Genomic DNA, 26,328 nt, shown 5'->3' with positions numbered 1-26,328 from the left:
AGCAGGTTTCAGCAAAGAGGCTCCGCAGCAACCTTGCCTACAGGAGAGCATGTGAACCACGATCAGGATGTCCATCGTGACTGATGTTCCTGATAAGGTTTTCAGGTGCCCAATCTGCCCTCTGGAATCCCTCAGGTTTTTTTTTACCCACACTTCATAGATCACTAAGTAATTGACTATAGTCCCCCCCCACACACACACACACCAAAAAAATATGTGTTTCTCATTGACTGGATATGAGGGAACAGAAGAACACATCATCATCGCTGCAGTTTCCTCACAGCCCAATCATCTCAGATGGCTCTACCAGTCGGACACGTTTCTCTGCTTCCTTTTCCTGTGTAGGCAACACCTTGGAACCACTTCAGGAAAGTATGGATTCTCCGGGAGGGAGAGGACAATGGGTGGGTGTCGAAACTCTGCTGAACACATAACCACCAAACCGAATAATTCTGATAGGCTGAAAATAATGAATAGTCCGAAATGTCCGTCTTATATGGAGGCTTTTTGGTGCTTATATCAAGCTATTAAATATCCAAATTGTTGAATAGACTCCAAAGCAATTGGGAGAGCCCATGAAAAGGTAGAGTTGGGGAGACTGAAGGATGGGCACAGCAGTAAATAATAGCACAGCGTGAATAACGAGTTCCCTCCAAGTCTGGGCCTCTACTGGACTAATGACAGAGATCTGGTTTACATTATTTCTTGGACAAACATACACACACATACCCCTGCACACTCAGGAGGGAGGTCCTGTCAGTTTGGATAATCTGTTGCCCGCAGCAGAACGAGCTCTGGGTTCTGCTGTGGGACAACCAGAACGATGGTGAAAACAACTCAAGCAGAGTGGATGTCACATGCTACACTTTCTTTAAATTATCCCCCCCACCCCCTTATCTCTGTGGGGTCAGAAATTTAAATCTCTCCACATTTGAGCTGCGTGATGCATCCATTTTCATGCTTGTAGTAGTGCAGCTCTGCCATCTTCTGACATAAAAAATGCATGCAGGGTTTTGCTTTGTTTTGTAAATTACATTTTTTTGTTGGGATCATTCCCTAAAGACAACCACAACGGAGCAATAACTTATATCAAATATCTTTAATTTAAAACCACATAATTCTTAATTACTCTGTAAACACACAGAATGACACGTGGACACCGCTTACATTTGCAAGAGTGAAGTGAACCTTTAAACTGAGAAGCAGAGGGCTGGAACAGAGAAAAAATGCTTCATCGTGTTGTACATTTATGAATGAAGTAGGTCATATGGTTAACTGTTTTACACAACTTCATTTGTTCTACCACAAACCCAAAGACAGCCCCCCCCATACATTTACAATGTGTGACTGCAGCCAAAATCAGTGTTGGTGGAGGTAAATCAGTCAAACATTCACCACACTCTTATGCTTTCAGCTCCTTCATCTTTACCCTTTTCTAGGTGTCTAAGTGGCCGTGACTGTTTGTTGTTTCAGTCTCGGTTCACATCCACCCCGCAGCTCCTGGCATCGCTCACGGGACGAGAGGTCGGTAAGGCTGAGTTGGGTTAAAGTGGGTGAGAAAGGCACCATAACTCTTCGTCCTGCTCACCGCTTCTCCAGTTTCTTGAATCTGGCCTCTGGAAACACAAACAATGACAAGGACATGATTCATCTTCAGGGAACGTGATAGAGGTTTGACTGTTTTCAAAGCTGTGATGTTGAAAGAGCTCCAGAATAAACCGACTGTGGTGTTAGAGCGCCATCTGCTGGTAGAAAGCGTGATGAGCGTTGAGTGCATAGAAAAAATACAATTTTACAAATGATTGTTTATCTCCTCAACAACGTTATAACGCAATCAAGTGTTAGGTCACTCAAGTGTTAGGTCACTTAATATACAATTTATATAAGAGGTTATTATAAGACCTTGTTATATTATATAATATTATATATTATTAATCTATCTCACCCAGTTTCTTGGAATATGCATCCAGTTTGTAAGCGGCCTGCTCAAGTGAAGACACTTGCTCTTCAATCTGATTTATCTGATCCAAATAAGGCTGTAAACTAGCATCTAAAAAAATAAGGGCGTTAGTATATGTTGACATCTGAACACTGAAAAATATAGTCAAGATTTGTTGAGACAACAGATCTTGTTCACATTTGTTGTTGAGATCCTGTAGGTTTCGGCTGATGTTGACACTTATGTCCTTCATTTCCATGTACTTGAGACTAGTAAGTTTGTTCATGTTCTCCAGCAGACGATAATCCTCACAGATGCCTGAAAATGTGCACAGTGGATTTAAACAGTGAATACAGTACTGTACATCCATATCCATGCAAACAGAGTAAAGACAGTGACGATGAGTGTTAAAACACCTGTCAGCTCCCCTTGCAGGAAGATGGCCATTTTTCCAAACATGTCAGTGCAGAGTTCATTGATATCAGGATCTGCAGGCTCCACAGCCTCCTCTGCTGTCTCCACCCCAGCATCACCTGATCACACATCAGGATGACGATTAACATAACATAACACACAAGGGAGTTTATTTTGGTAGATTGATTTTATGATTTTATTATTATTATTATTATTATTAAAATGAGTGGATATGACGTTAAAATTTCATTAATTTGAAGAACAAACCGCGACATTAAAATTTAAATCGTAGCATTAGCAGGCTGTCATCACTCACTGTTTGAGTTTGGTCTTTTCGGGACGGCCGCTGGGCTTTCTAACACAGCCTCCGTCCCCCTCCCGTCCTGGCTGGAGCCAGCAGCCGGGGTCGGAGCCGCTGGCTGGGCTGCTGGTGCCCTGGAAATGCTGTCCATAGCTGCAGCATCATCTCCCGTCGCAGCCATTTTGTTCCGCTTTGAGTTTTCCTTTGTCATGTGACACGAGTCTTCACGTGACGTCCGACCGCCGCCCCATTCACGCGCATTGCCACGCCTCGTGGAAAGAGTTTGAATCGATTTAACCAATAAATCGCTTTTTCTTGTGTGTTCTTTTTTTAACCGTGCATATAGGGTGTATTTATTATATCATTTATTAAAATGCATGTTCAATCGTGCATTGTTATTATTATTCGTCCTTTTTTTCGGTTTATTTTATTGTTTATATGTATAATACACAATGATATGAGTGAAACGGATGATATTATTGCAATATTATAAAACTATAAATATTCCATATCTATAGAATAGCACGAATATCTCTGAATGTTGTTACTTTTCGGACTTTGCTGTGTGTTATGTTGAGCAGCGTCTCAATGTGGGTGATGTGATGTTGGGAACGGGTCACTCTGCAAAAACCAAATGCCACCAGTCAGTTCCCCTGACTCCCAATTCTATTTGTGTTCAAAAATAAAAACTGATCAATCACTTATTGAGAATTAAGTCAAGGACTTGTAAAGCTGGAATAGACTGTCACCGTACTCCGATTTTGAAGTCGTGATTTTATCTCAAAATCCACGATTTTTTTCCTTACTATTATTAGATTTTAGATCAGTCCCATTTGGATCCTTAATGTAAAGAACATTTGGCATCTTTGACCCTTGAAGTTTCCCACACCTACATTTTTCTGTTAGGTCGCCCGCGGAAATTAGATGCAGTGGGACACATCCATGTGTTTACGGCTCTAGAAAGTGCGCGCTCCCGACGAGCACGTAATTCTTCCTCCTGAGCCCGAGCGGAGCACCGCCTGTGTTGGCGCTGTGGAGGGGAAGCTCGATCGTGACAGGCCAGCAGCAGAGGACTGTAAACATGGCGGCGTGCACAGCCACAGCGCTGCACCGAGCACACTGCTTCTGTTAGCCTGAGAGACGGAGACACCCCAAAGATGGAGACCGAAGAGGAGCAGCACATCACCACGCTCCTCTGCATGGGCTTCCCTGACCCCGACGTGATACGGAAAGCGCTCCGTCTGGCTAAGAACGACATTAACGAGGCTGTGGCGCTCCTGACCAACGAAAGCCCGGGACTCGGGTATGGATACGAGCCGATGGAGAGCGGGCCTGCCCCCAGTCTGGGCTCCAGCGGAGAGGGGGAAAACAGCGGGCGAACTGGGACTGGGGGGTTCGATCCTCCACCTGCGTACCACGATGTGGTGGACAGCGAGGTACGAACATGTTGCATTTCACCAAACAACAACTCGAATAGTGCCGGGGGAGAAAATGGCCAGTTTCAACTTACTGGTATACTGGGCTCGCCCATTTAACTAGCTGAACTTAGCACCAGTGGTGGAGCCCGGCATCAGCTGTCAACCCGTGAGCTAAAAAGCACCTTAGTCCTGCAGAACTGACCGTGAAACCGCCTCGCACCCTTGTAAAGACGTGAAAAATGTGCACGGCGAATCTCTAAAGTCTGTGTGGATTCGCAAGCTAATGTTGCTAACTGCTGCTAGCTAATGTGACTTGAGTGAAGGCGCCAGTCAGGGAACCAGGCGTAGCCGCACTGAAAGGACCCCCCCCACACACACACCGGGGGATTAAAGCACACATGCTCGAATCTGAGCCACTTGGCGGGTTGGTGATTTATTTTCCCATCGGTTGGTGATGGTGGGCCGGATCTCCCAGTCAGCTTTACACGAGTTAGCCAGCGTTAGCTAGCCCCATGTCTGACAGCGAGCGCCGCACACGGCTCACACCGACTCCCCGGTCCACCAAGAACCAGACTTGAAGAAGTTGACCACCGTCCTTTGCACACGTGGACACGAAAATCACGAGTATTCTGATCTTTAGTTGGGATTTTTTTGCGTGTCCAGTGCTATTCTCTTATATCTTAAGTCAAAACGAGAGCATTGTAAGCGTTTGACGCTTGAAGGCAAATCAGGGCCATTTGACAGTAGTCTGCAATTGACCCGCAGGACCCGTCGTTTTGACCTTTTTGACCCAATTAGCATTGTTCCTGTGATATTGAAACAGTCAACTTTACTGCCCACTGATGCTGCATGTCTGCACACAATAAATCATGGCCAGATTGCTTTGACACCTGACCCCTCCTGTTGCTCTGAGGTTTCAGAAGACCCTCAGACCTGCTGTCAGGACAGTGATTTCTTAGAAGGATTTAAAGTTGGTTCAAAAAGTTCTCATTCAGGCTTTTATCCAGGTACTTTGTCTGGAAAAAAACACATGGAAACAGAAAAAGTGCACCTACGGGTCAGCGAACGGACAAACACTCTAAAACAGTCGCTGTCATTATATGAACATATTTGACTCTGGCGACACTGATTTAATTTGAGTTTTATGACCCCACAATATTGATCCAATGATTGCATTAGTGGAACTTGTAATGTCAGATCCTGTATGACATAATAGCTCCCTTCTGGTATAGTGCTTTGTTTCATTTTTTCCCCTTCGTCAACACGTTGTGTTTGTACTTATGAGGCATGTCATGGATCTGGGGCCACATGTTTTGCACCTAAATATAGTTGCAGAGTCTCTCTGGCACACAAACGCATTGCAGTTTTTGCACGGGGTCCCTGGAGGGTTACAGGCAGGGACCATAACGGAGTGGCCCTGACTTACCTCATCATCCCATCAGATTGCACACATGCACGTTGTTCCTCAGAGACCAGAACCGTCCCTTTAAACGCTGAAGTTATGTCCAGCCTTTCTAACGCTGCTCTATTTGTTAGGGATTCGTGATTGATGGGGTAAAAGCTTGTACCAGTCGCTCGTATTTCAAACCCTCTCCTTTTCTCTCATCTGTTGGTCATTTCCACTTTTCATAGAAAGGGAAGAGATGAAACATGATGCTTCCCTGATCTTCTCTCCTTCTCGCTCGTCCTTCCTGTTCTCTCTGTACATCATAATGTTGCAAACCTACACATAAACAAACACATTAGGCGTGCGGCAGTAACTCACTCTACCTGTACTCTGTTTTTATTATCTGCATCACGTCAGAGGAAGTAAATAATGAATAAGTGTTGATATGTATTTATAATGCAGCAATATTAGGCCTGAAATATCCTTTAATTCATGTTGAATAGGGCAAGCAGTGGCGTTTCCCACATCACAGACCAGCAACTTCAGTCTTCTTATTGAATATGTAACCGACTTCGTGCTGTAAATAATTCAGCAACCCTTCGTCTGTTGTTGCCGTCTGTTGTTGTGAGGCTGCGTACAAACAGGCAGAGGCCACGAGAGTTGAATCTCCACTGGCCTCGAACAGTTTCTTGTCAGCAGGGTGTTCTTTGCTCTTGATCTTCCCTTCCTTCTGTTCAGGCAAACACACACACACACACACTTCGGAGCTGGAGAGGAAGTGGATGGACAGAAAGATAAACACATGCAGACGACATCTGTGCAAGATCCACTCCAAATAAACTGGCTTACTCTCTGACTTTTTTTCCCCCGCGTGCATGTTTCCAGAGGAGCAATGACGAGAACGGGAACTGCTCCGGCGGCATCATGGAGTTTCCCACCACCAACTTGTACGAGCTAGAGAGCCGAGTTTTCACCGACCACTGGTCCATCCCCTACAAGAGAGAGGAGTCGCTGGGCAAGTGTCTGATTGCGTCCACCTGCCTTGCCAGGCACGGTAAGAATGTGTTACCAGGCTATTAAGCTTTTACGTTGCACAAGTGTTGTTTTGGAGACTCGTATCGGTTCATTTACACGTCGGCAGCCAGTCTCTTTCCTTTCTTATTAAAAACATTGTGAAGCCGCCATCCGTCTCTCCTCCAGGACTCGCCGAGGCCGACGAGAACTGCAAGCGCTTCATGGATCGGTGCATGCCAGAGGCCTTTAAAAAGGTGATCGATGAAGGCCCCGAGGCATAAACGCGTAGCGCCACATGGGTTCGCGGACCTCGTGCCCACTTTCTCTCCTGTCCACTCTTCCCAGTTGCTGACCAGCAGCGCCGTGCATAAATGGGGCACCGAGATCCACGAGGGCATCTACAACATGCTGATGTTGCTGGTGGAGCTGGTGGCAGAGAGGGTGAAGCAAGACCCCGTGCCAGTAAACCTGATGGGAGTCCTCACTATGGTATGCTTTTGCTCACGGGAAGATTGTGTCCCAAAGATTTAAGTAACCGTTGCCAAGGTACCGTTGCTTTCTATCTCTGGGGTGTTGTTTGTCTTTAGTGCAGTTTAGAGGCATCTGAATGTGATGGAACATCTTTTAAAGGTGATTACTGACGGAAGAGGAAGGGGTGACGGCCCGTTTGGAATGTTAATGTCCTGTGCGTGTTGGCGCTCGTAAGCACTTAACACTAAAGTGCTGCCATAATTCTCAAAGTGAATCGGGAAATATGGGTCCGCACCTCGACCTCTGACTCAGCTTTGAGTGCGCTCATGCTCACCGCTGAAAGGTACGGAAGGCAATGCGTGTCTCTGTTTTCGTTCCTGTGCGCAGGCCTTCAACCCCGATAACGAGTACCACTTTAAGAACCGCATGAAAACCTGTCAGAGGAACTGGGCTGAAGTCTTTGGAGATGAAGCCAACATGTTTGCCATCTCCCCTAGCAACTCGTATCAGAAAGTAAGCATCCATCCATCCATCCATCCATCTATATATCTTGTACATAAAACTGTTCTGCGGCTGATGTACACACATCCTCATAAGTCTCTGTCTGTAGTCACTAGTCACATGTGTTGCAGAGGAAATGTTGTGTAAATGAGCCTCGGGGGCTCAGCAGAATATGGCTAACACACAACAGCTGTTAGAAACTGTATGAACAAATCCATCACTACATCATTGTGTCTTTCAGGAGCCTCACGGTTGGTTGGTCGACTTGGTGAATCGAGTGAGTAAAGACCCAAATTGTTTACTTCCGCCGTCCAGGTGCCAGCTTTTCCAATAACTTTAGTTTGGTTCGTCTGCCTTTTCCAGTTTGGCGAGCTAGGAGGATTCACCGCCATCCAGGCCAAGCTCAACGCTGACGAAATCGAGATCGCTGTAAGTCCCCTCCCCCCTTTTTTTTTTTTTTTTTTCGTCGTCGCTGAGCTGACACGTCTGCGGTGATCAAATCCTTTTTTCCAAGATGGATGCCGGCAGCGCATGCAGGCAAAAGGTCACGGCGCTTGCAGCCCCTGTGTCAGCTGCAGGCTGCTCAATGTTCCCCCTCACAAACCAGCTCTCATCCTCCCACCGTGCGATGGTTGAAAAGCTCTGTTGTGTGAAGTGTTCTGAGGCATCCTTGTGCTGATGCTCCCTGCTGGCAACCTGGCCGGAAACCACCGCCTCACGGAGCCATTGATCCCCGTACACACACTTCCAATTAGCATATTAAGAAGGAATGTTGCTCACCACTGTTGCCCTCTTTAGTAGCAGCTCAGCAGTGTTCATAGCTGAGATACCTGACACAGTACACACTCAAGGGACTGAAAGTGAAAGCGGGGAAGATAATGGGAGATGTGCTGCTTCCTCCGCCAACTCCCAAGGGTAATTCATTCATTTATCTGCCCCGAGCAGCAAGAAAAGAGCTAGAAAATCAGCAGAGGAGTCGAGCGTCGCTGCTCAGAGAGAGGCCAGAGCCGAGATGGAAGGCGGCCAGAACGGAGAGACAGGAACTCCCATTCATTTAGCACTGAATGACAAATGACAGCTGGACTCTGGAGTCGGAAACTCGCCCTCACATCTGTTTACGCTCATCCACGGTCCTGCTCGCGTAGCGGTCCAGACGGGTTATCAGTTTGACCATTTTTAATGTGGGATGTAAACATTCAAGCATGAGCAGTGCAATAGAGGACCATATTAGTTTTTATATTCTATAATCAGCAGACGGAATGGAGAATTACTGTGATGGTGAAAAAGCTTTATGACTGTGTTCTTTCTCCATGGAAACAGAGCGTGTCGGCGCTGGTCCAGCCTCTTGGAGTCAGTGCAGAGTACCTGAACTCCAGCCTTGTGCAGGTGAGTTATCCCAGCTCAGGTCCGTGTGTCAGTTTTTCACCGCTCGCTAGCTGTTTAACTCCCCTCAGCTCTGCCTCCTTTCACATGTCTTTCTACAGGTTTGTGTGGGAACGAGGTGTTAAACTAGACTCCATCTTGTATTCTGTGTCGAATTGTTAGGCGGGCTATTGCATTTCATATTTAAAGTGTGAAAGTGGTTTATAATGGATGACAGCAGTCCTTAAGCACTGAGCAGTTGGTCTTCTGTAAACTCACTTGATGATGTTTGAGTTTATTATCAGATATAAGTAAGTGAGCTGAGCTGAGGCGAGTTCAGTATCTGTGAGGAAAGGTCATTGCTACCAGGACTGCTGCTTCTCTAGAGGCTTCCAGCACCTCCTTTTGTCTTTAAAAGCTGTTTTCAATACAAGGACGCTTGTCTGTTTTCATGACCTTTGCGCTCTGTTGTGATTTTTGTATTTGTCAGCTGCATCCTGCTCCATTTTGAGCCCTTGGTCATACTTTTATTTGTTCTTTTTAGCCTATGCTTGATCCAGTCATCCATAAGATGATCACTTATGTTCAAAATCTGGAGGAAAAAGACCTTAAAGACAAGGTAGTCGTCTCAATATTTTACCTTCTTCCTGGTTTTTATCAAGGCTTTGATTTGTGATTATTTGATTTGTGTCTTTTTTTCCTTTGTTCCAGCGTCTGGTCAGTATTCCAGACCTGCTGTCAGCCATCAAGCTGCTATGCATGAGGTTCCAAAGGGAACTGGTTACCGTGGTGGATGATCTTCGGCTGGACACGCTGCTGCGCATGCTCAAAACCCCCCATTTCTCCACCAAGATGAACTCCCTCAAAGAGGTCAGCGGTTCCAGATCAGCCCCAAACCATGAAAAAAAAGACTTTTCAGGTTCAAAGGTTTCTGATCTCATCTGTTCACCTTCTCTCAGGTGACAAAGCTGATTGAGGAGAGTACAGTTTCTAAGACTGTGAAAAATGCCATCGACACAGACAAGCTCCTGGACTGGCTGGTGGAGAACTCTGTCTTATCAATAGCTTTGGAAGGTAATAACAGCACAGTGTCCTTTTATACAGTTGTCAATGAAAGACGAGTGACAAAGATTTTGGCCGTGTTATTTGTTTATGGTAGGAAACATTGACCAGGCTCAATACTGTGAGAGAATCAAAGGAATCATCGAGCTACTGGGGAGTAAACTATCGTTGGATGAACTCTCCAAGATCTGGCGAATACAGGTCCGACCCAGTAATAACGACACTCGTCTCAGTTTCAACTGGTCTTTATTCACCGGAATGTTTGCAGCCATTGCAACAGGCCTCTATTTATATGTATCTGACCTCTTTATCTCCTTTTCCCAGCTGTATTGATCCTCTTTGTTGGTTTTTCAGGCGGGTCAGTCATCAACTGTGATAGAAAACATCCACACAATCATCGCTGCGGCTGCCGTCAAGTTCAGCTTTGATCAGCTAACCCACCTTTTCGTCCTCATACAAAAGGTTACGTGACATTCCGGACGTCGGGACACTGAAGAGCTGTGTCGGCACGATACGTTTACAATAATGAAGGTTTGTTGCTGTTGTTTAGAGCTGGGAGGTTGAAAGTGACCGCGTGAGGCAAAAGCTGCTCAGTCTGATCGGGAGGATCGGCAGAGAAGCCCGCTCCGAAACAACGACCGGAAAGGTTTGTCGTCAAACCTGTCAAGGGTGTAAAATAAAGTGTTTGTTGTCACTGTTAGCGTTTGGCGTCTGCCTGTCTGTCCAGGTGCTGGAGGTGCTGTGGGAGCTGGCTCACCTCCCCACCCTGCCTACCACTCTGGTTCAGCAGGCGCTGGAGGAGCACCTGGGGATACTGAGCGACGCGTATGCTGTCAAGGAGACTGTGAAACGCAACTACATTATCAAGTGTATTGAGGACATAAAGAAGGTGAGACTGACCACAGATGGTGATTAATGCAGCGTTCAATGACTTCTGTGGAAAATAGAATATGCTGGAAAATCCTGGTTTTATCTGCTGTGGCGCATTTGTTCTGGATTTAGCGCATCCTTGTTAGTGTAGCGCTGCAACCTTTGACATCTCATTGTCATCATGTCTTCAGTGAGGCTTCTGGCCTTGGCATAGATGCAGTCTCTGAAGCTTTTCACCTCAGTCTCAGCATTGGATTGAACCAAGCAGTATTTAATTTTGCTAGCAAGATAATTACCCATAATTCCTTCACGTTTGCAAATGAATGTATCTGTAAAACACGATCGCCATCACACTTGCAGTCTTGTGTTTCCTAGTAGTTCAAATCAGTTCAACGTAGTTCCCAAGAATAAAATAGCTGATTTAAATGATTAAAAACCGATTTATTTAGAGAATAAAAATTTCCCAGGATTGCTGCATCATGTAATAATATGTAATAATACAAGAAAAATGAAGTTAAATAAATGTATATTTCTAGACTCAGGATGACGGTAAAAGCAGCGACAGTCAGAGCTCGTTTCTTTCGGGCTCTTGGGGCAAGAAGAAAGCTAACTCTGTGTCCAAAGTAAGAGAAGAAACCCCTAATTTCCCACTCGCCAGTCTGCATTCAATCTCACCGCTTCACGCTTTCCACCCAATCACGGTGAAGTTCTTGACCACAGAGGGGCTTCTCTGGTTACGAGCTGATGATTGCACACGAGGTCGTTTAACCAGGGGTGTGGGTTCATCTTCTGCTTGTCTCGTTCAGGAGACTGACTATTGTTGATCTGGGTGAGACTTGAATTAAGCCAGTGATTATGCTGCTGGATGAACGTCAGCTTTGGTGAAAGTGCTGCAACATTTACCTCTGCAAAGAGGATTAAATCAGAGCCTCGGATGTCTAACGTGTATTAGTTTAAAAGCGAGAACCAAATTCAAAGCATAATTATTATCTAGCATTTAAAATCCCAGACTCTGATTCCTCTTGACCCATTTCTGAGTTATTGACGGTCTGACAGACCCCCTTCATGTTTTTACGGTCGTTCTGGGTGTAGAGCTCTTAACCACGCGTGCTCTATTGCAACGCTTCCCCACAGGCCTCCCAGCAGAGCAGCCCTCAGGCGGTCTGGGTCGTCCCGGCGCTCCGACAGCTGCACGAGATCACTCGATCCTTCATCAAGCAGACGTATCAGAAACAAGACAAGGTGAAGCACGCTCGGGCGTGGAACACATTCGCTGGCGTGTAGCACCGCGTCGGTCCGGTAACCTCCCCGTCTCCTCCACACAGAGCATCATCCAAGACTTGAAGAAGAACTTTGAGATCGTCAAACTGATCACGGGATCGCTCGTGTGCTGCCACCGACTGGCTGTGACGGCAGGCGGAAACAACGGCCTGTCAGGCTCCACCCTGGTGGACGGACGGTACACCTACCAGGAGGTTTGCTCACGCCACTAGTTGTCTTAAAGCGTTTCGTTAAATCAGAATTATTAGCTTTAGTTGTATTTCCCATTTTTGGGTGGTTTTACTGTGGAAAAGCTCAGACTAATTCATACAAATGGCTGTCATCGCTGTTTACGGTAGGAGCGATGTGATTTGAAACGCAATAAATTAGCTTCCTGGCTTCTCTCCCTCTTGTGTCTAGTATCTGGACAGCCACCTGCGCTTCCTGGCCTTCTTCCTCCAGGAGGCCAGCTTGTACCTGGTGTGGAACAGAGCCAAAGAGCTCTGGGAGTGTCTGGTGTCTGGGCCCGACGTCTGCGAGCTGGACCGCGAGGTGGGACATCCGTAACCCTCTTCCCTGTTGGTCGCCACAGTATTGGTTTATACTCAAGTCAAGCTTTAACCAGTTTTGTTTGGGGTTTTTTTGCATCCAGATGTGTTTTGAGTGGTTCACCAAAGGACAGCACGACCTTGAGAGTGATGTTCAGCAGCAGCTGTTCAAGGAGAAGATCTTAAAACTGGAGCCCTATGAGATCACCATGAATGGTGAGTGCACAGAAAACCAGAGTGGATGAATAAGTGTGCAATTCAGCAGCTTACGTGTTTGTGTTTGTTGAAGGGTTCAACCTGTTTAAGACCTTTTTTGAGAACGTTAATCTGTGTGACCATCGACTCAAACGCCAGGGGACTCAGCTGGTGAGTCCTCCTACTCTTGCCTCCACGCCTGCGTCGACTGGCTAATAATAACTCCACACATCCAAATCAAACCTCAAACATGGTTTCCGACACGGGGGTGTTTTTCAGTGTGTGGAACGTCTGGACCTGGCAGGGATGGATTTTATCTGGCGGATAGCCATGGAAAGCCCTGATGAGGAAATAGCCAATGAAGCCATCCAGCTCATTATTACCTACAGTTACACTAACCTCAATCCCAAGATGAAGAAGGTCAGTTCCCCCTTTGTGCACAGCCACACGCTAAGTTTCCCAGCTCTTTTCAGTTCAGATCCCTAAGAATTCTTCTGTCTTCCAGGATTCTGTTTCTTTGCACAAGAAGTTTATTGCTGATTGTTATAAACGACTGGAGGTACGTAGATAAACACGCTGCCGTCGGGTCCGACTGGCCCGTTTCACCAAATTTAAAATCGGATTTGTGTCTCCCAGGCAGCCAGCTCGGCCCTTGGAGGACCGACTTTGACACACGCTGTTACAAAGGCAACCAAAATGCTGACAGCCACTGCCATGCCAACTGTAGCCACATCTGTACAATCACCATCCAGGTGTGTGCGACCTTGCCGAGTCTTAAAAATGATAAGAAAATAAAGGCGGACTTGATTAAATGGGTATTTGTCCGTATCTGAAATGCTGATTATCTTGATTTCTAGATCAACTAAGCTTGTGATAATCGAGAGACTGCTGCTATTGGCTGAACGCTACGTCATCACTATAGAGGTAATGCCCACCTCATTCACATCACTATAAGTCGGTTGGGATTGGATTAAACCACAAACAAAGGATCTTTACTCGAACCTTTACTCTTTTGACGTAAAAAAATCTAATCCATTTAATTAATAACTTAAATCATATCCTGTAAGTTTTCTTTTACGCAAATTAAATCTTTGACATTTCTAGCAGGCAATTATTTGATTAACAGTTTGGGAGCAGCTACCAATGAAGATAGTCGCTGAAAGGATTAACAAGAACGTCTTTTTCTGCACCGTTAACAGGACATGTACTCTGTCCCTCGCACTATTCTACCTCACGGAGCCTCGTTCAACGGACACCCTGTTACTCTGCACATCACCTATGAGTCAACCAAAGACACATTCACCTTAGAGGTGCTAAGAGACTCTATCTTGGAATCAAATATGCTGTTATGAAGATCTATATTTGCAGAGAACATAACTGCCGTGCTTGTGGTTGTGTGATCTGCAGACGCACAGTAATGACACGGTAGGAAGTGTCAGGTGGAAGATTGCTGAGCACCTGAGCTGTCCGGTGGATAATGTCCAGATCTTTGCTAATGACAGTGTGGTAAGTGTGCACATGTATGCGTTTGAAACACGTCGCACCTGTTGTTCCCTCAACAGAATATTTTGCCCCCCCCCCCACCTCTCAATCATGTGTTTCCCCTGAAGTCAATGCACATTAGACTACGAGACAATGGAGTTTCCTCTGCATCGGTCATTCGGTCCTCCACTCTGTGGCAGGGGAAACGCAAACCTCATGCAACCTCAGTCCCTGTTTTACTATCTGTCCGTCCCTTCACTGCTCCTTCACCATGTACCAGTTGACCATGAATCGGGACCAGAAGCTGCTGTCCCAGCTCGGCTTCAGCGATGAGCAGAGCCTCACCGTGAAGACTTCTGGTACCGGCACTCCGTCCGGCAGCTCGGAGTCTTCGGCGTCTGCGTCCAGCAGTTCCAGCTCAGCCGTGTTCAACTCAGCCTACGCACTGGAGCAGGTACCAGCACAGACACCACCGTGCTCTTCATACAAAGATATACACTTGGGCTTCCATAAGCTCACACTTTCCACGTGTCTTTGTGTTCAGGAGAAGTCCCTGCCGGGTGTGGTCATGGCTTTGGTGTGTAATGTGTTTGAAATGCTTTACCAGCTGGCTAATCTGGATGAGTCCAGGTACACATGCACTGTGTTTGGCACTTATTTGAATTGAGATTAGTTTGCATTATGGGGGTGTAATAGGTTGTTTTTTTTGCATCCAGGATCACGCTTCGTGTGCGGAATCTGCTGCTACTCATTCCAACAGATCCAGAGGTGCAGGATGCTCTGGATAACTTTGTCCCCAAAGAATCCAGTGTCTGGAGCCACCAGGTACAGCAGACTAAAGCTCCCGACGTCACTTTAGACGTCACTGTTCACGAGTTCTGATACAATAATTGTATGAGAGAAAAACTTGCATTTAAAAAAAAATAAATGTAGTCAAATTGTTACTTTTTCAAAAGTAATGATTTTGCACAATAAAATAAATGATTTTCTGTTGTAATTTCATAACCACCACCAACAATCCATCCAATGCAGTTCAAGGTTATAGGATTTCACTTCCTTACTAACTTTATCCTGAAAAATACTGTTGCTTTGGCTTTGACGCACCTCTGTGTCCTTATTGCAGAAGACACTCTTTCAGGGTACAGGCTCTCGTTCTCCTTCTATGGCCTCCAAGCAGCAGCACCAGCCCAGTGCAACGTCCATTCTGGAGTCTCTTTTCAGATCCTCGGCCCCGGGCATGTCCACCTTCAGAGTCCTCTATAATCTAGAGGTAGAACCCGTCACCCTTTTGACGCATCATTTACGGTTTATTAACAACTATTTGGTGATCAGATTTGACATATGCGGGAAAACAATGTTTGTGTCTGTGTATTAGGTGTTGAGTTCAAAGCTAATGCCCACATCAGATGATGAAATGGCCAAAACCAGCAGCAAGTCTTTCTGTGAGAACTTCCTCAGAGCAGGAGGCCTCAGGTAACCAGTGCTCGTTCCTTTTATCTGCCTGTGAAGTCAGATTAACGGCAGAAATAAATCCAACAGAATACACTGAAGAGTTCTGACAGTGATGTTTCCTCTGTAGTCTGGTGGTGAACGTGATGCAGAGAGACTCCATCCCATCAGAGGTGGACTATGAGACCAGACAAGGAGTCTATTCCATCTGCCTTCAGCTGGCCAGGTTCAGAATATACGCAGATGCACTCAAGGATCGGGCGGCGTTGTGTTAAATGGGTGATTTTGCAGGTTCCTCCTGGTTGGTCAGAGCATGCCTGCGTCTCTGGATGATGATGTCATCAGGGATGGCGACGCTTTATCTTCCCGGCCGTTTCGCAATGCTGGACGAACCGGCCGACAGTTGTCTCTCTGTGGAACTCCGGAGAAGTCCTCCTACAGGCAGATGTCCTTGTCCGAGAGGTCTTCGATTAGAGTGGAGGAGATCATACCTGCAGCTCGGGTCGCTATTCAGGTATTGCGGAGCCTTCGGCGATGAGTTTAAATAAGTCCAGTGCTCGTTCAGAACCAGGCTGGTCTGTAACGGTTCTCCGTTTCTTTTCTAGACCATGGAAGTGGGTGACTTCACTTCTACTGTGGCCTGTTTCATGCGGCTCACCTGGGCAGCTGCCGCAGGACGGTTGGATCTGGTGGGCAGCCCGCAGCCAATCAAAGAGACCCACGGCTCCCTTCTGCCGCAGGGGGTCCGCACCAGAGTCAGCAGCACAGGTGACACAGACGCTCTACCGTGGCTGCTAGCTCAGGATTGGCTAAACTCGGCAGCCAGGAGTTGGAGGATCCAGTTAAACTTGATTCTTCGTGTTTCTACCGTCTCAAACTGTCAAACCGTCTCCTGTCTGTCCTCGGCAGGAAGTAACTGCAGTTCCAGCAGCGAGGGAGAGACCACTCCAACAGCATTGCATGCTGGGATATGCGTCAGACAACAGAGCGTGTCCATCAAAGATGCCATCATTGCCCGTGAGGCCCTGTCACTGCTGGTGACCTGTCTGCAGTTGCGCTGCCAGCAGCTAAGTAAGAGCAAAGAAAAATGTATAACAACGGTGGATGTTGTCATAATCTTACCTCTATCTATTTTTCTTTAGGTTCGTTTTACAACCTTCCCTCTGTCAATGATTTCATCATTGATATTCTGCTGGGGTCTCCTGGCGAAGAGGTACACTGCACTTCTTTATGGTTTATCACTTAAACATGGTCCAGTGTGTGTTTAGACTTTAATTCTGCGCCCGTCTTTCACCAGATCCGCCGTGTAGCTTGTGATCAGCTGTACACATTGAGCCAGTCTGACACCTCAGCCTTTCCAGACGTCCAGAAACCCAACTTGTTTCTTCTCTCGGTCATCCTCACCGCCCAGCTGCCATTATGGAGCCCCACGTCTGTGATGAGAGGAATCAACCAAAGGTAATCCAGCAGGAATCACAGCAGATAAACTGGACTGAAACCCGAACTGCGGTATTGACGTTCCTGTTTCTTGTAAGGTTCCTTTCCCAGTGCACAGAATACTTTGACCTCAGGTGTCAGCTTTTGGATGACCTCACCAGTAAGTTAATGAAATTTCATTTTCTGACACATTATCAATACTTGGACACCAAAATACTGAATGTTCCTTTCTGCCCGGTGTTCTGTCTGTGCATCAGCTTCAGAGATGGAGGTGATAAAAGTCAGCCCAGCCACCATGCTGGAGGACGAGATTTCCTGGCTGGACAACTTTGAGCCCAGTTGGAGCTCTGAGATGGAGACCAGTGAGGCCGACAACGTCCTGTTGGCAGGACACCTCCGCCTCATCAAGACCCTGCTATCACTCTGCGGTAATGAGAAGGAACATCTTGGTGAGTACATTAAGGTCAACGTGGACCCGTCTGCACCTACTTCATATGTTTTGCATCTTCTTAAAGTTGAGAACTTGCTATCTAACAAGAGAATGTAACTTTTCCTTCAGGGCCGTCACTAATTCAGCAGCTGTTGGACGACTTCCTGTTTCGAGCCTCACGCATTATCATCAACAGTTCAAACTCTACGCCTTCACCAGCGCCCAGCCATGATTTCCACCCCAAGTATGACCACTGTCACCATTAGAATCTGGACCTGGTAGTTTTAAAAGAATTCAATTCTAATCGGGGATTTTTTGTTTGTCCTGGGCGCACAGGTGCAACACAGCCAGCAGCAGGCTGGCAGCCTATGAGGTGCTGTTGATGCTGGGAGACAGCTCCCTCTCCAACCTCCGACTCATCACCAGAGAGCTTCTATTCATGCATCACCAGTCAGACCCCTCCCTCTGCAAGGAGTTCGATGTAAGAGGCAGAAATGCAGCAACATCGCCATCGCATTTCAGTCGTGTAACGAAACTGCTGTAATTATCCGTCTCTCTGCCAGTATTTACCCCCCGTGGAGAGCAGGGCAGCCTCAGGGTTTGTTGGTTTGAAGAACGGTGGAGCCACTTGTTACATGAACGCGGTGTTTCAGCAGCTCTACATGCAGCCTGGTCTCGCAGAAGTACGCAGCTCTCCTGTGATGAACACTTCCTGTAGACCCCAGAGGGGAGGTCACCAGGTTAATTCAACATCTCCGAATCCGTCTTGATTTCAGGCCTTCCTGTCCATCGAGGATGACACCGATCAGCCAGAAGAGAGCGTCTTCTACCAGGTCCAGTCTTTATTTGGGCACCTGATGGAGAGCAAGCTGCAGTATTATGTACCTGAGAACTTCTGGAAGGTAACCGAGTGTTGAATGCTGCGGCGTGAAAAACTGATGCCGGTTGTCTGACTGCAAATGCTGTGGGTTGCAGATTTTCAAGATGTGGAACAGGGAGCTGTACGTAAGAGAACAGCAGGATGCTTACGAGTTCTTCACCAGCCTGGTGGATCAACTGGATGAATATCTGAAGGTAAAGACACCAGCGATGATCCAGAAGCAGCCGAGTATGAACGATGAAGTGCTTTTACAATGGTGTTACCTTTCAAATAGAAAATGGGCCGAGAACAGATCTTCAAAAACACGTTTCAAGGAATCTTCTCTGATCAAAAGATTTGTAAAGATTGTCCTCACCGGTAAGAAGGGCCAGATTTCTTTGGATTAGATGTTTTGATTGGATTTCTGTGTCTGAGTTTGCTTGTTTCACAGATATGAGCGTGAAGAAACCTTCATGGCCTTAAACCTGGGAGTGACTTCATGTCAGAGTCTGGAAATCTCACTGGACCAGTTTGTTAGAGGAGAGGTGCTAGAAGGCAGCAACGCCTACTACTGTGAGAAATGCAAGGAGAAGGTGTGAATTATGCTCCGCTTGCTTTATACCCAGCGTATTGTTGCGTGTTTACATTGTTGACACGTGTTTGTCTGCACAGAGAACCACTGTAAAGAGGACATGCATCAAATCCCTCCCCAGCGTTCTCTGTATTCACCTGATGCGCTTCGGCTTCGACTGGGAAAGCGGCCGCTCCATCAAATATGACGAACAAATCCGGGTACCAAGAGGCGCTAATTTATAACAAACCCTACGACGTAGGAGAAAATGTGGTGTTTTTTTGGGTTTATTGACTGTATCGTTGTGTAAGTTCCCCTGGGTGCTGAACATGGAGCCATACACCGTCGCTGGGATGGCCCGGCAAGACTGTAGCGGGGAGGGAGGCGAAGGCCGAGCCGAGGGTTCCTCCGGAGGGTCGCCCAGGAAGAAGGTCACCATCTCTGAGAACTACGAGCTCGTGGGGGTTGTTGTCCATAGCGGGCAAGCCCATGCAGGACACTATTATTCCTTCATTAAAGATCGACGGTAAGAGACTTTTTTCAAACTTAAGTAGATTTTTTTTGGAAGTGCGCTGATGTCTGTTCCACAACCAGCAGGTTCCCCTAATGGTTCTTTTGTCCTGCCACATTTTAATGAAACCTATTAGAAGTTAATTAATTCATCATGCAGTCAATTAATTTGTACTTGCTGGAAACTGGAAGATAATAGGCTTCCTTTTGAATTTCTCACGTCAACCTTATTTTCAGTTATTTAATCGTGTCTTTCTTTTTGTCTTTGACCTGCACCTTTAGTGGCAGCGCACGTGGACGCTGGTACAAGTTCAACGACACCGTGGTGGAGGAGTTTGACATGAACGATGAAACTCTGGAATACGAGTGCTTCGGTGGAGAATACCGTCCCAAAGTTTACGACCAATGTAAGCAACGCTGACGCATGGTGGGGATTCTACTTGTAACTACGGAGGTTTTGATTTGACGATGAGGGTCAAATGTGTGTGCAGCTAACCCCTACCCTGATGTGCGGAGGAGGTACTGGAACGCCTACATGTTGTTCTATCAGAAGATTAGCGACCAGAACTCCCCCGTCCTGCCCAAGAAAAGCCGCGTCAGCATCATGAGGCAGGAAGCCGAAGACCTTTCACTGTCAGTAGACTTATCTATCTTATGTTTTTGACAGCAAATAAAAGGGCTTTTTAGCATTTTTGGAGAGGTGCGGCTGTCAATATTGTGTGTATCCTGCAGGTCTGCTCCATCTTCTCCTGATGTATCCCCACAATCCTCTCCCCGTCCCCCCAGGGCCAACAACGACCGTCTCACCCTCCTCACCCGCCTGGTGCGTAAGGGAGAGAAGAAGGGCCTTTTCGTCGAGAAGATGCCCGCAAGCATCTATCAGGTAAAGAGCAGACGCGCAACAGCAGTGTTCTTAGTGGCAGAAGGGAGGGAAAGTCTTCTGAGATGTCCTGTCCTGTTCCGCGCAGATGGTGAGAGATGAAAATCTGAGGTTCATGAAGAACAGAGACGTCTACAACAGCGACTACTTCAACTTCACCCTCTCGCTGGCTTCTGTCAACGCAGTATGTTGTCGTCCACGCCAGCATACCTTCTTAACACTATTGCCCTCTATATATGATAAATCAATCTAGCTTCTGTCATTACTAAAAGACAGTATTATTGGCAGTGATTAATGTGTTTGTGTGTGTGACAGACAAAGCTGAAGCATCCTCACTACCAACCTATGGCCAAAGAGAGTCTTCAGCTGGCTCTTCACTTTCTCTTTCACACCTACCTGCACACCAAAAAGAAGCTCCGGTAAGTCCACACATACACGCAGTGGTGGTGGGGGGGGGGGGGGGGCAGAGCTCCGCGGCAGCTCTTCGTTACAACTCTGCGTGTCGTGTGGTGCAGGGTGGACACAGAGGAGTGGATGGCCACAGTGGAGGTGTTGCTGTCTAAGAGCTCCGAAGCGTGCCAGTGGATGGTGCAGTACCTGGTCTCACCAGAGGGACGAGAGATCACCAGGTCTGCGAGCGTAATCTGTCGAAGCATTCGAGATTTGGGGCATTTGTTCAAGAGTCAAGTTTATTATTCTGCATTTATTCCACCTAACAATAAACCATTGCAATTTTCTGTGGAAACATTTAGTTTCTGTAAATATACTGGGGAGACTTTGGCCTCTTGTTCATGACTGCAGCTTATTTATAACCGTCCCAGTGATATGTGATGCCAGCATGGCTGCCTGCCTCGTTCTAATCGATACTCTGAACTCTCCGACCCGAGTCGCATAATTCATCTATAGTAATGCAGCAGCAGCTTCTCTAGATTTACTCTTAAAGCTACACGCTAATGTTTTATCTGAATTGCATGACATGAAATGGCTGTTTTGAATGGTTCTGACTCCACGGTGATACGGCCTCCTCAGGGTTTGTCTTTTGGAGTGTAGCGTCAGGGAAGTCCGAGTCGTGGTCGCTTCGATCCTTGAAAAGACTCTGGAGAGTGCGCTTCACTTCGGAGACCCGGGACTGGACAACCTGACCGACACCCTGCTGTCGTTACTCGACAAAGACGTTCCGGAGAATGTGAAGAACTGTGCTCAGTACTTCAGCCTCTTCAGTAACTTTGCTCAGAGGGTAAGAACCCAACGACTAAGAAGTACATAGTTCACCTTTTCTAACAAGTGAGGATGGGGAGGAAATAAACGATATGTCCCCTCTCAGGGTTGTGGTCCATGTCAGTTGCTATTGAAACACGCTGCTTATCGCCGGATGCTCGTCTTCCTGTTGGGTCCGAACAGGCAGAACAACCAGGTAAATCTGTACCCAGCAGGAGTTTTTGTGAGTTTCGTCAGCACAGCAGCACTTCTGTCCCAGCATCAGGACATGTAGCATCACCACTCGCCACACTGGAGAGCACCAAAGCACGTTTCCACCACAGAACACCCAGAATGCAAATGAGATGAAAACGATCCAGACATAGCACCATACTGGGTCAGACGGGGATAGTTATCAGGATTTCTAGCTCCGACTGTGACTTTCTCTGCTCCATGAAAATGAAGAAAAACAAGCAACCGCTGATTCAAGTTGACCCTGCTGCTCTGACCTTTTGCTCACTTACTGTGGTTCTTACTGTTTCTGTGTCTTTTCCAGAACCGGAGGTGGAGTTCTGCTCAGGCTCGGGAGTTCCTTCACCTCCACAGCACTCTGGCTCTCATCACTCTACAAGCAGACCTCACCCCCCAGCAGACACACGGTCAGACACGGTCCAGATTTTCTTCCATTTAACGGTTTTATTCCTTCTATGTTCAGACTTTCAATACTTCTCACGCTCCCCGTGCAGCACCGGGGGGATTCAAACTACAAATGAGCGGCGTCCCGTCTTCGGCACTGCTCCCGCTCCACCCCGACATCCTGGCCTCCCTCTTCACGCCAGACGGACAGCCTTACCTTCAAGAGGTGACTCCCATCGTCTTTGCTTCGCTGTAGAATCAGCTTTTAGGATTAAGCTCATCGACGTTGCGCTCGTGTCACTGTGATGCTCCCGCAGGTGATGTTCGCCATGCGTGAGTTGTCAGGTCCCCTGTCTCTCCTCATCGAGATGGTGACCTACTGTTCGTACTGTAATGAGCCCTTCTCCCTGGGCGTGCTGCAGTTCCTCAAGGTAAGAGCAAAGAGCATCGTGAAGCGGAGCCGGCACACTCGAGTCGATGCCGATGGTTCTCACGATGCCATTCTTGTGTCTGTCAGACCCAGATGGAGACGGCGCCACCTCATGAACTAAAGAACATTTTTCAAATGCTGCAGGAGCTGCTGGTGAGTGACGTCTTCTTCACCATTTTATCGATTTAATTACCCGTATGATCAGGTCACAACCGCTAATATTAACTCCTATTTCCAGGTGATGGAAGACCCACTGCAGTCCCAGAGACTCAAATACGCCTTTGAGTCAGACAAAGGACTTTTAGGTGAGTCACATAGACAGAAAATGCTGTGTCATTTAGTGGTAAATGCATTTCTGAACTACATCTTTCATTTCTTAGCTTTGATGCACCAGAGTAATAATGTGGACAGCAGGCGCTGCTACCAGTGTGTAAAGTTCCTGGTCACGTTGGCCCAGAAGTGAGTAACTGCAAAAGCCGAAGCCCTGGAGCAGCGAGTCTTTGCTGCGTGTGCTGGGACAATTCTCTAATGCCTTTGTTCTTCCTTTTGTGTATCAGGTGTGCACCAGCCAAGGATTACTTCAAGGACCTATCAGGCCACTGGAGCTGGGCAGTGCAGTGGCTGCAAAAAAAGGCAAGATTTAAATATACGCCCGCACTCTCAATAGTCCAAAATGATCCAATTCTTTTCAAAATGTGGTTAAAAAAGATTCAAGTTGTCCCTTAAGGTTTATTACTATCATTACTAAAACAAGGAAGGGATCTATGCATCACTGTTAAGTTAACATAAGCAAGTGCAGCATATGTGTATTTAAAATCCTTCAACATAACAACTTAATATGGGCACTAACCGCATGAAATGATCTTTGTGCGTACAACTATTTCTACATAGAAATAACCATTCCAAGGCCACGTTGACTGGTTGGATCTGCCTTTTGCCCAGTGAAAATCATTTCTTTTCGTGTGATTAAATGAACATTAGGCTTCTGCTGTTTCCTCTCAGATGACAGAACATTACTGGACTCCACAGAGCAACGTTTCGAATGAAACTTCCACCAATAAAACCTTCCAGCGCACCATCTCTGCACAGGTACGCACACGTTGTTCACGTTCCTAGTCAGAAATCCTTTTGTTGCTTCTCTCTGCTGGGTTTTTCTCTCCTCCGCCGGCCTCACGGGCCTCTTTTGTCTTCATATCCATCCCTGCAGGATACCTTGGCGTATGCCACGGCGCTCTTAAATGAGAAGGAGCAATCCGGCAGCAGCAACGGCTCTGACGGCAGCCCAGCCAATGAAAACGCCGACCGCAGCCTCCGACAGGTAGTTCGCCCGGGGATGTCGCCCCCGCTGGCCTGTTTAAAAGAACACTACTTCCACCGAAGCTGTGAAAGTAGATAGTTGCTCTGCGGTTTCCAGGGCGACGCAACAGTATGACAGTCGCTGAAGAACCGAGATCTGTTTCTGCATTCACATATTAATATGCTTGTCCGTTTCAGGGTTCAGAGTCTCCCATGATGCTCGGCGACTCAAAGAGCGACCTCGAAGACGTTGACCCGTAACTGCTCCGAGCAGCAGGGATCTCCGGCGAGGACGAGGCGACCACAGGTCCAGGACCGCTGACTGGAAGGGCTGCAGTTTTTGCCTCTGATTGGTCAGGACATTTAGGACTCCAATTCAAGCCAATCAGAACACTTACTCTCTGGGTCGCCACGGCAACAAAGGAGCTATGAATAAATCGTAAATTACAGTTTTCTTTCCCGAGCAGCCGAGGCGGCGATGGAGACGCATTGTGAGCAACGGCGGCAGAGCTGATTAAGAGCGTGACACATCTCCCACAGTCACGGATGCGTTTCTCCTTTTAATCATTCATTCGGTCAGAATGACGGCGAGATGGAAGCAGGCTTTGGGTTGTGTTTTAACAATTTTCTGTTCATATTTGCAAATGTACCTACATCTACATATTCATATTGTAAAGATTTGTTCCATAGGTGTAATTTCCAGTGTAAGATATATTTTAAAGTCTCCCGATCTCTTCACAGCCATGCAAATAGTGAGAGGGCACTTGAAATGCTCTAGAGGAACTTGTAGACATAACGCGTGCACTTGTACAGGAACACCTCCACACACAAGCACTTGACAGGGGCGGAGTTGAGTATGCACTTTATAGTCCAGCCGAGCGAGCCGCGGCGTACGCCGGCCCTCGGCCACTTCCTCTAGAGCCTCCGTGTGATCACGTCCTCCTCGTGTTTTTGCTTTTACCAACAAACTTTTGGTGCCATTTATGCAGATGCGTGGAAGCGCTCGGCCAGCCGGCGACTTGTAACCATTCACCGGCGCGATCACAGCGTAGCCACGGCGATGCGGCGCAGGGCGGATCCCGACCCTACACGTCGTCTTCTCACTGTCAGGCACCCACATGTGCTGGATTTTTATTCTTTCCTTTGCCATCTTTTTTTTTTTATTATTATTATTCTTTGTCACCGCTTTTGTGACTTTGGGATGGATTGACTTTCTGGAGAGGATCTTTAGGGACTCGAGCCTTATGCAAGAAACGCTGATCTGGAACGGGCCCGGATCAGCGGTCAGTGCCGACTGAGACTGAGCTCAGGAGCATGTTTTGTTTTTAGGTGCCAAGATGAAAAAGAATAATGCATTATGATACAAGTGTGTGTCAATCGTTGACAAAGACAAAGAACAGGTCATGTGCTCGCTGTTACCTCCACTTTATCAGGTTGATTTTTTTTTTGATTTTTTTTTTTAATTTCATTTTATTTTATGGGACTTTATGCTTTGCCTTTTGCATTTGTCGCCCTTTGGAAACGCACAGAGGAGATAAATCCAAATGTAGCTCATCCAAAAACCGGCTTGCATCCACTTTCCACGTTCTTCATACTCGGGAGACTCCAAGTGCCTTAACCTCCCGATCGCCCACGCCTGGCACCGTGTGGTGGCGTCTAAGGAAACGGTCCGCACGACCGTGTCGGTGTGCAACAGGGCCAAAAGGAAACAACCCCAATCCTCCAGGGACGCTCTCCTCTGTGTCGTGAAGAAGGACTGTCGGAATGTAACAGCCGGTTTTGGAGTACGTGTGTTTGTGTGGAAAGGAGAGAGGAGGGGTGGATGCTTTACCCCCGGAAGGGTCAGGAGGGTGATGAAGGTGGATTCTGTCACCTGGTGAAGCCCTCTCACCTGTATCCCACCAGCCCTCTTCTCTCTGTCTCTAAGGTGTCATTGTGCTCCTCCAGCACTCTTGCATGTGTGTCAGTAAGTGACGTTTGTCTCTTCTGCGTGGTGGCGGGGGAACGGGGGGCGAAGGTTGGAAAACTTCTTCCCCGTGTCGCTTGCTGTGGAATTTGGTCACTTGCTGTCGAGCCTGCACCCTCCTGTGTCACTGCTTGTGTGTTGCCTAACGGAGCCGCCTGAGTCACGTTCAACCCAAAGGTCTCTCCCCACTGCTTCATCGCCACAACTCTTAAGGAAACACACTTCAAAACAATCTTATAGTTTTAATCATAGTGTGAAGGAGGGGGGGGGGGGCGTGTCAAAATGTGGGTAGGGGGTCAGCATCTTTTTACCCTCATGGAATTTTGAGAATTCACTTCTGCTATCGCAGGATTCTGCAATGCATGTTAAGACTCGGTTTTAATTTGTACATCAGAGTTTGATTAAGGGGAAATTTGATATAAAATAAACTGGAATGCACAACC

At 47.1% G+C, this 26,328-nt stretch overlaps 2 protein-coding genes across 6 annotated transcripts; one reads left to right on the top strand and one right to left on the bottom strand.

The window, feature by feature from the left end:
* Positions 1–1,084: 1,084 nt before the first annotated feature.
* Positions 1,085–2,868, bottom strand: bloc1s2 (biogenesis of lysosomal organelles complex-1, subunit 2). Its single transcript, XM_003973956.3, has 5 exons — positions 2,670–2,868; positions 2,356–2,472; positions 2,138–2,257; positions 1,946–2,050; positions 1,085–1,616 (listed from the first exon to the last, which is right to left on the bottom strand). Exons 1-5 carry the CDS (start codon positions 2,863–2,865, stop codon positions 1,585–1,587), a joined length of 570 nt encoding a protein of 189 aa, XP_003974005.2. The 5' UTR covers positions 2,866–2,868; the 3' UTR covers positions 1,085–1,584.
* A 789-nt stretch (positions 2,869–3,657) lies between these two features.
* Positions 3,658–26,328, top strand: usp24 (ubiquitin specific peptidase 24). Of its 5 annotated transcripts, none has more exons than XM_029828526.1 (68): positions 3,658–4,090; positions 6,345–6,513; positions 6,660–6,727; positions 6,819–6,962; positions 7,332–7,457; positions 7,687–7,722; positions 7,809–7,874; positions 8,766–8,831; positions 9,352–9,426; positions 9,519–9,677; positions 9,767–9,881; positions 9,967–10,070; positions 10,224–10,331; positions 10,420–10,515; positions 10,597–10,758; positions 11,276–11,362; positions 11,874–11,981; positions 12,065–12,214; positions 12,420–12,551; positions 12,652–12,763; positions 12,837–12,913; positions 13,022–13,162; positions 13,248–13,301; positions 13,379–13,494; positions 13,600–13,666; positions 13,942–14,052; positions 14,150–14,248; positions 14,505–14,678; positions 14,769–14,854; positions 14,941–15,049; positions 15,257–15,262; positions 15,348–15,494; positions 15,600–15,697; positions 15,804–15,899; positions 15,965–16,187; positions 16,279–16,441; positions 16,583–16,744; positions 16,816–16,886; positions 16,971–17,131; positions 17,209–17,270; positions 17,368–17,559; positions 17,670–17,784; positions 17,877–18,021; positions 18,104–18,223; positions 18,317–18,442; positions 18,516–18,614; positions 18,695–18,777; positions 18,851–18,992; positions 19,072–19,191; positions 19,282–19,496; positions 19,763–19,887; positions 19,972–20,113; positions 20,267–20,363; positions 20,449–20,544; positions 20,676–20,779; positions 20,876–20,989; positions 21,390–21,597; positions 21,685–21,774; positions 22,114–22,216; positions 22,304–22,419; positions 22,511–22,624; positions 22,711–22,776; positions 22,862–22,928; positions 23,004–23,082; positions 23,181–23,256; positions 23,626–23,712; positions 23,831–23,941; positions 24,118–26,328. In XM_029828526.1, the coding sequence occupies exons 1-68, from the start codon at positions 3,812–3,814 to the stop codon at positions 24,178–24,180; spliced, it is 7,800 nt and encodes a 2,599-aa protein (XP_029684386.1). In that variant the 5' UTR covers positions 3,658–3,811; the 3' UTR covers positions 24,181–26,328. The 5 variants fall into 5 exon arrangements, with proteins under 5 accessions (XP_029684386.1, XP_029684384.1, XP_029684387.1 ...); XM_029828524.1 differs by having other exon boundaries at positions 20,213–20,363; XM_029828527.1 differs by lacking the exon at positions 11,276–11,362 and having other exon boundaries at positions 20,213–20,363.

Source organism: Takifugu rubripes, chromosome 20, assembly GCF_901000725.2.
Source record: "Takifugu rubripes chromosome 20, fTakRub1.2, whole genome shotgun sequence".
Classification (NCBI taxonomy): domain Eukaryota; kingdom Metazoa; phylum Chordata; class Actinopteri; order Tetraodontiformes; family Tetraodontidae; genus Takifugu; species Takifugu rubripes.
Note: the sequence above shows the minus strand (reverse complement) of the source record. Positions and strands in the feature narration are given on the sequence as shown.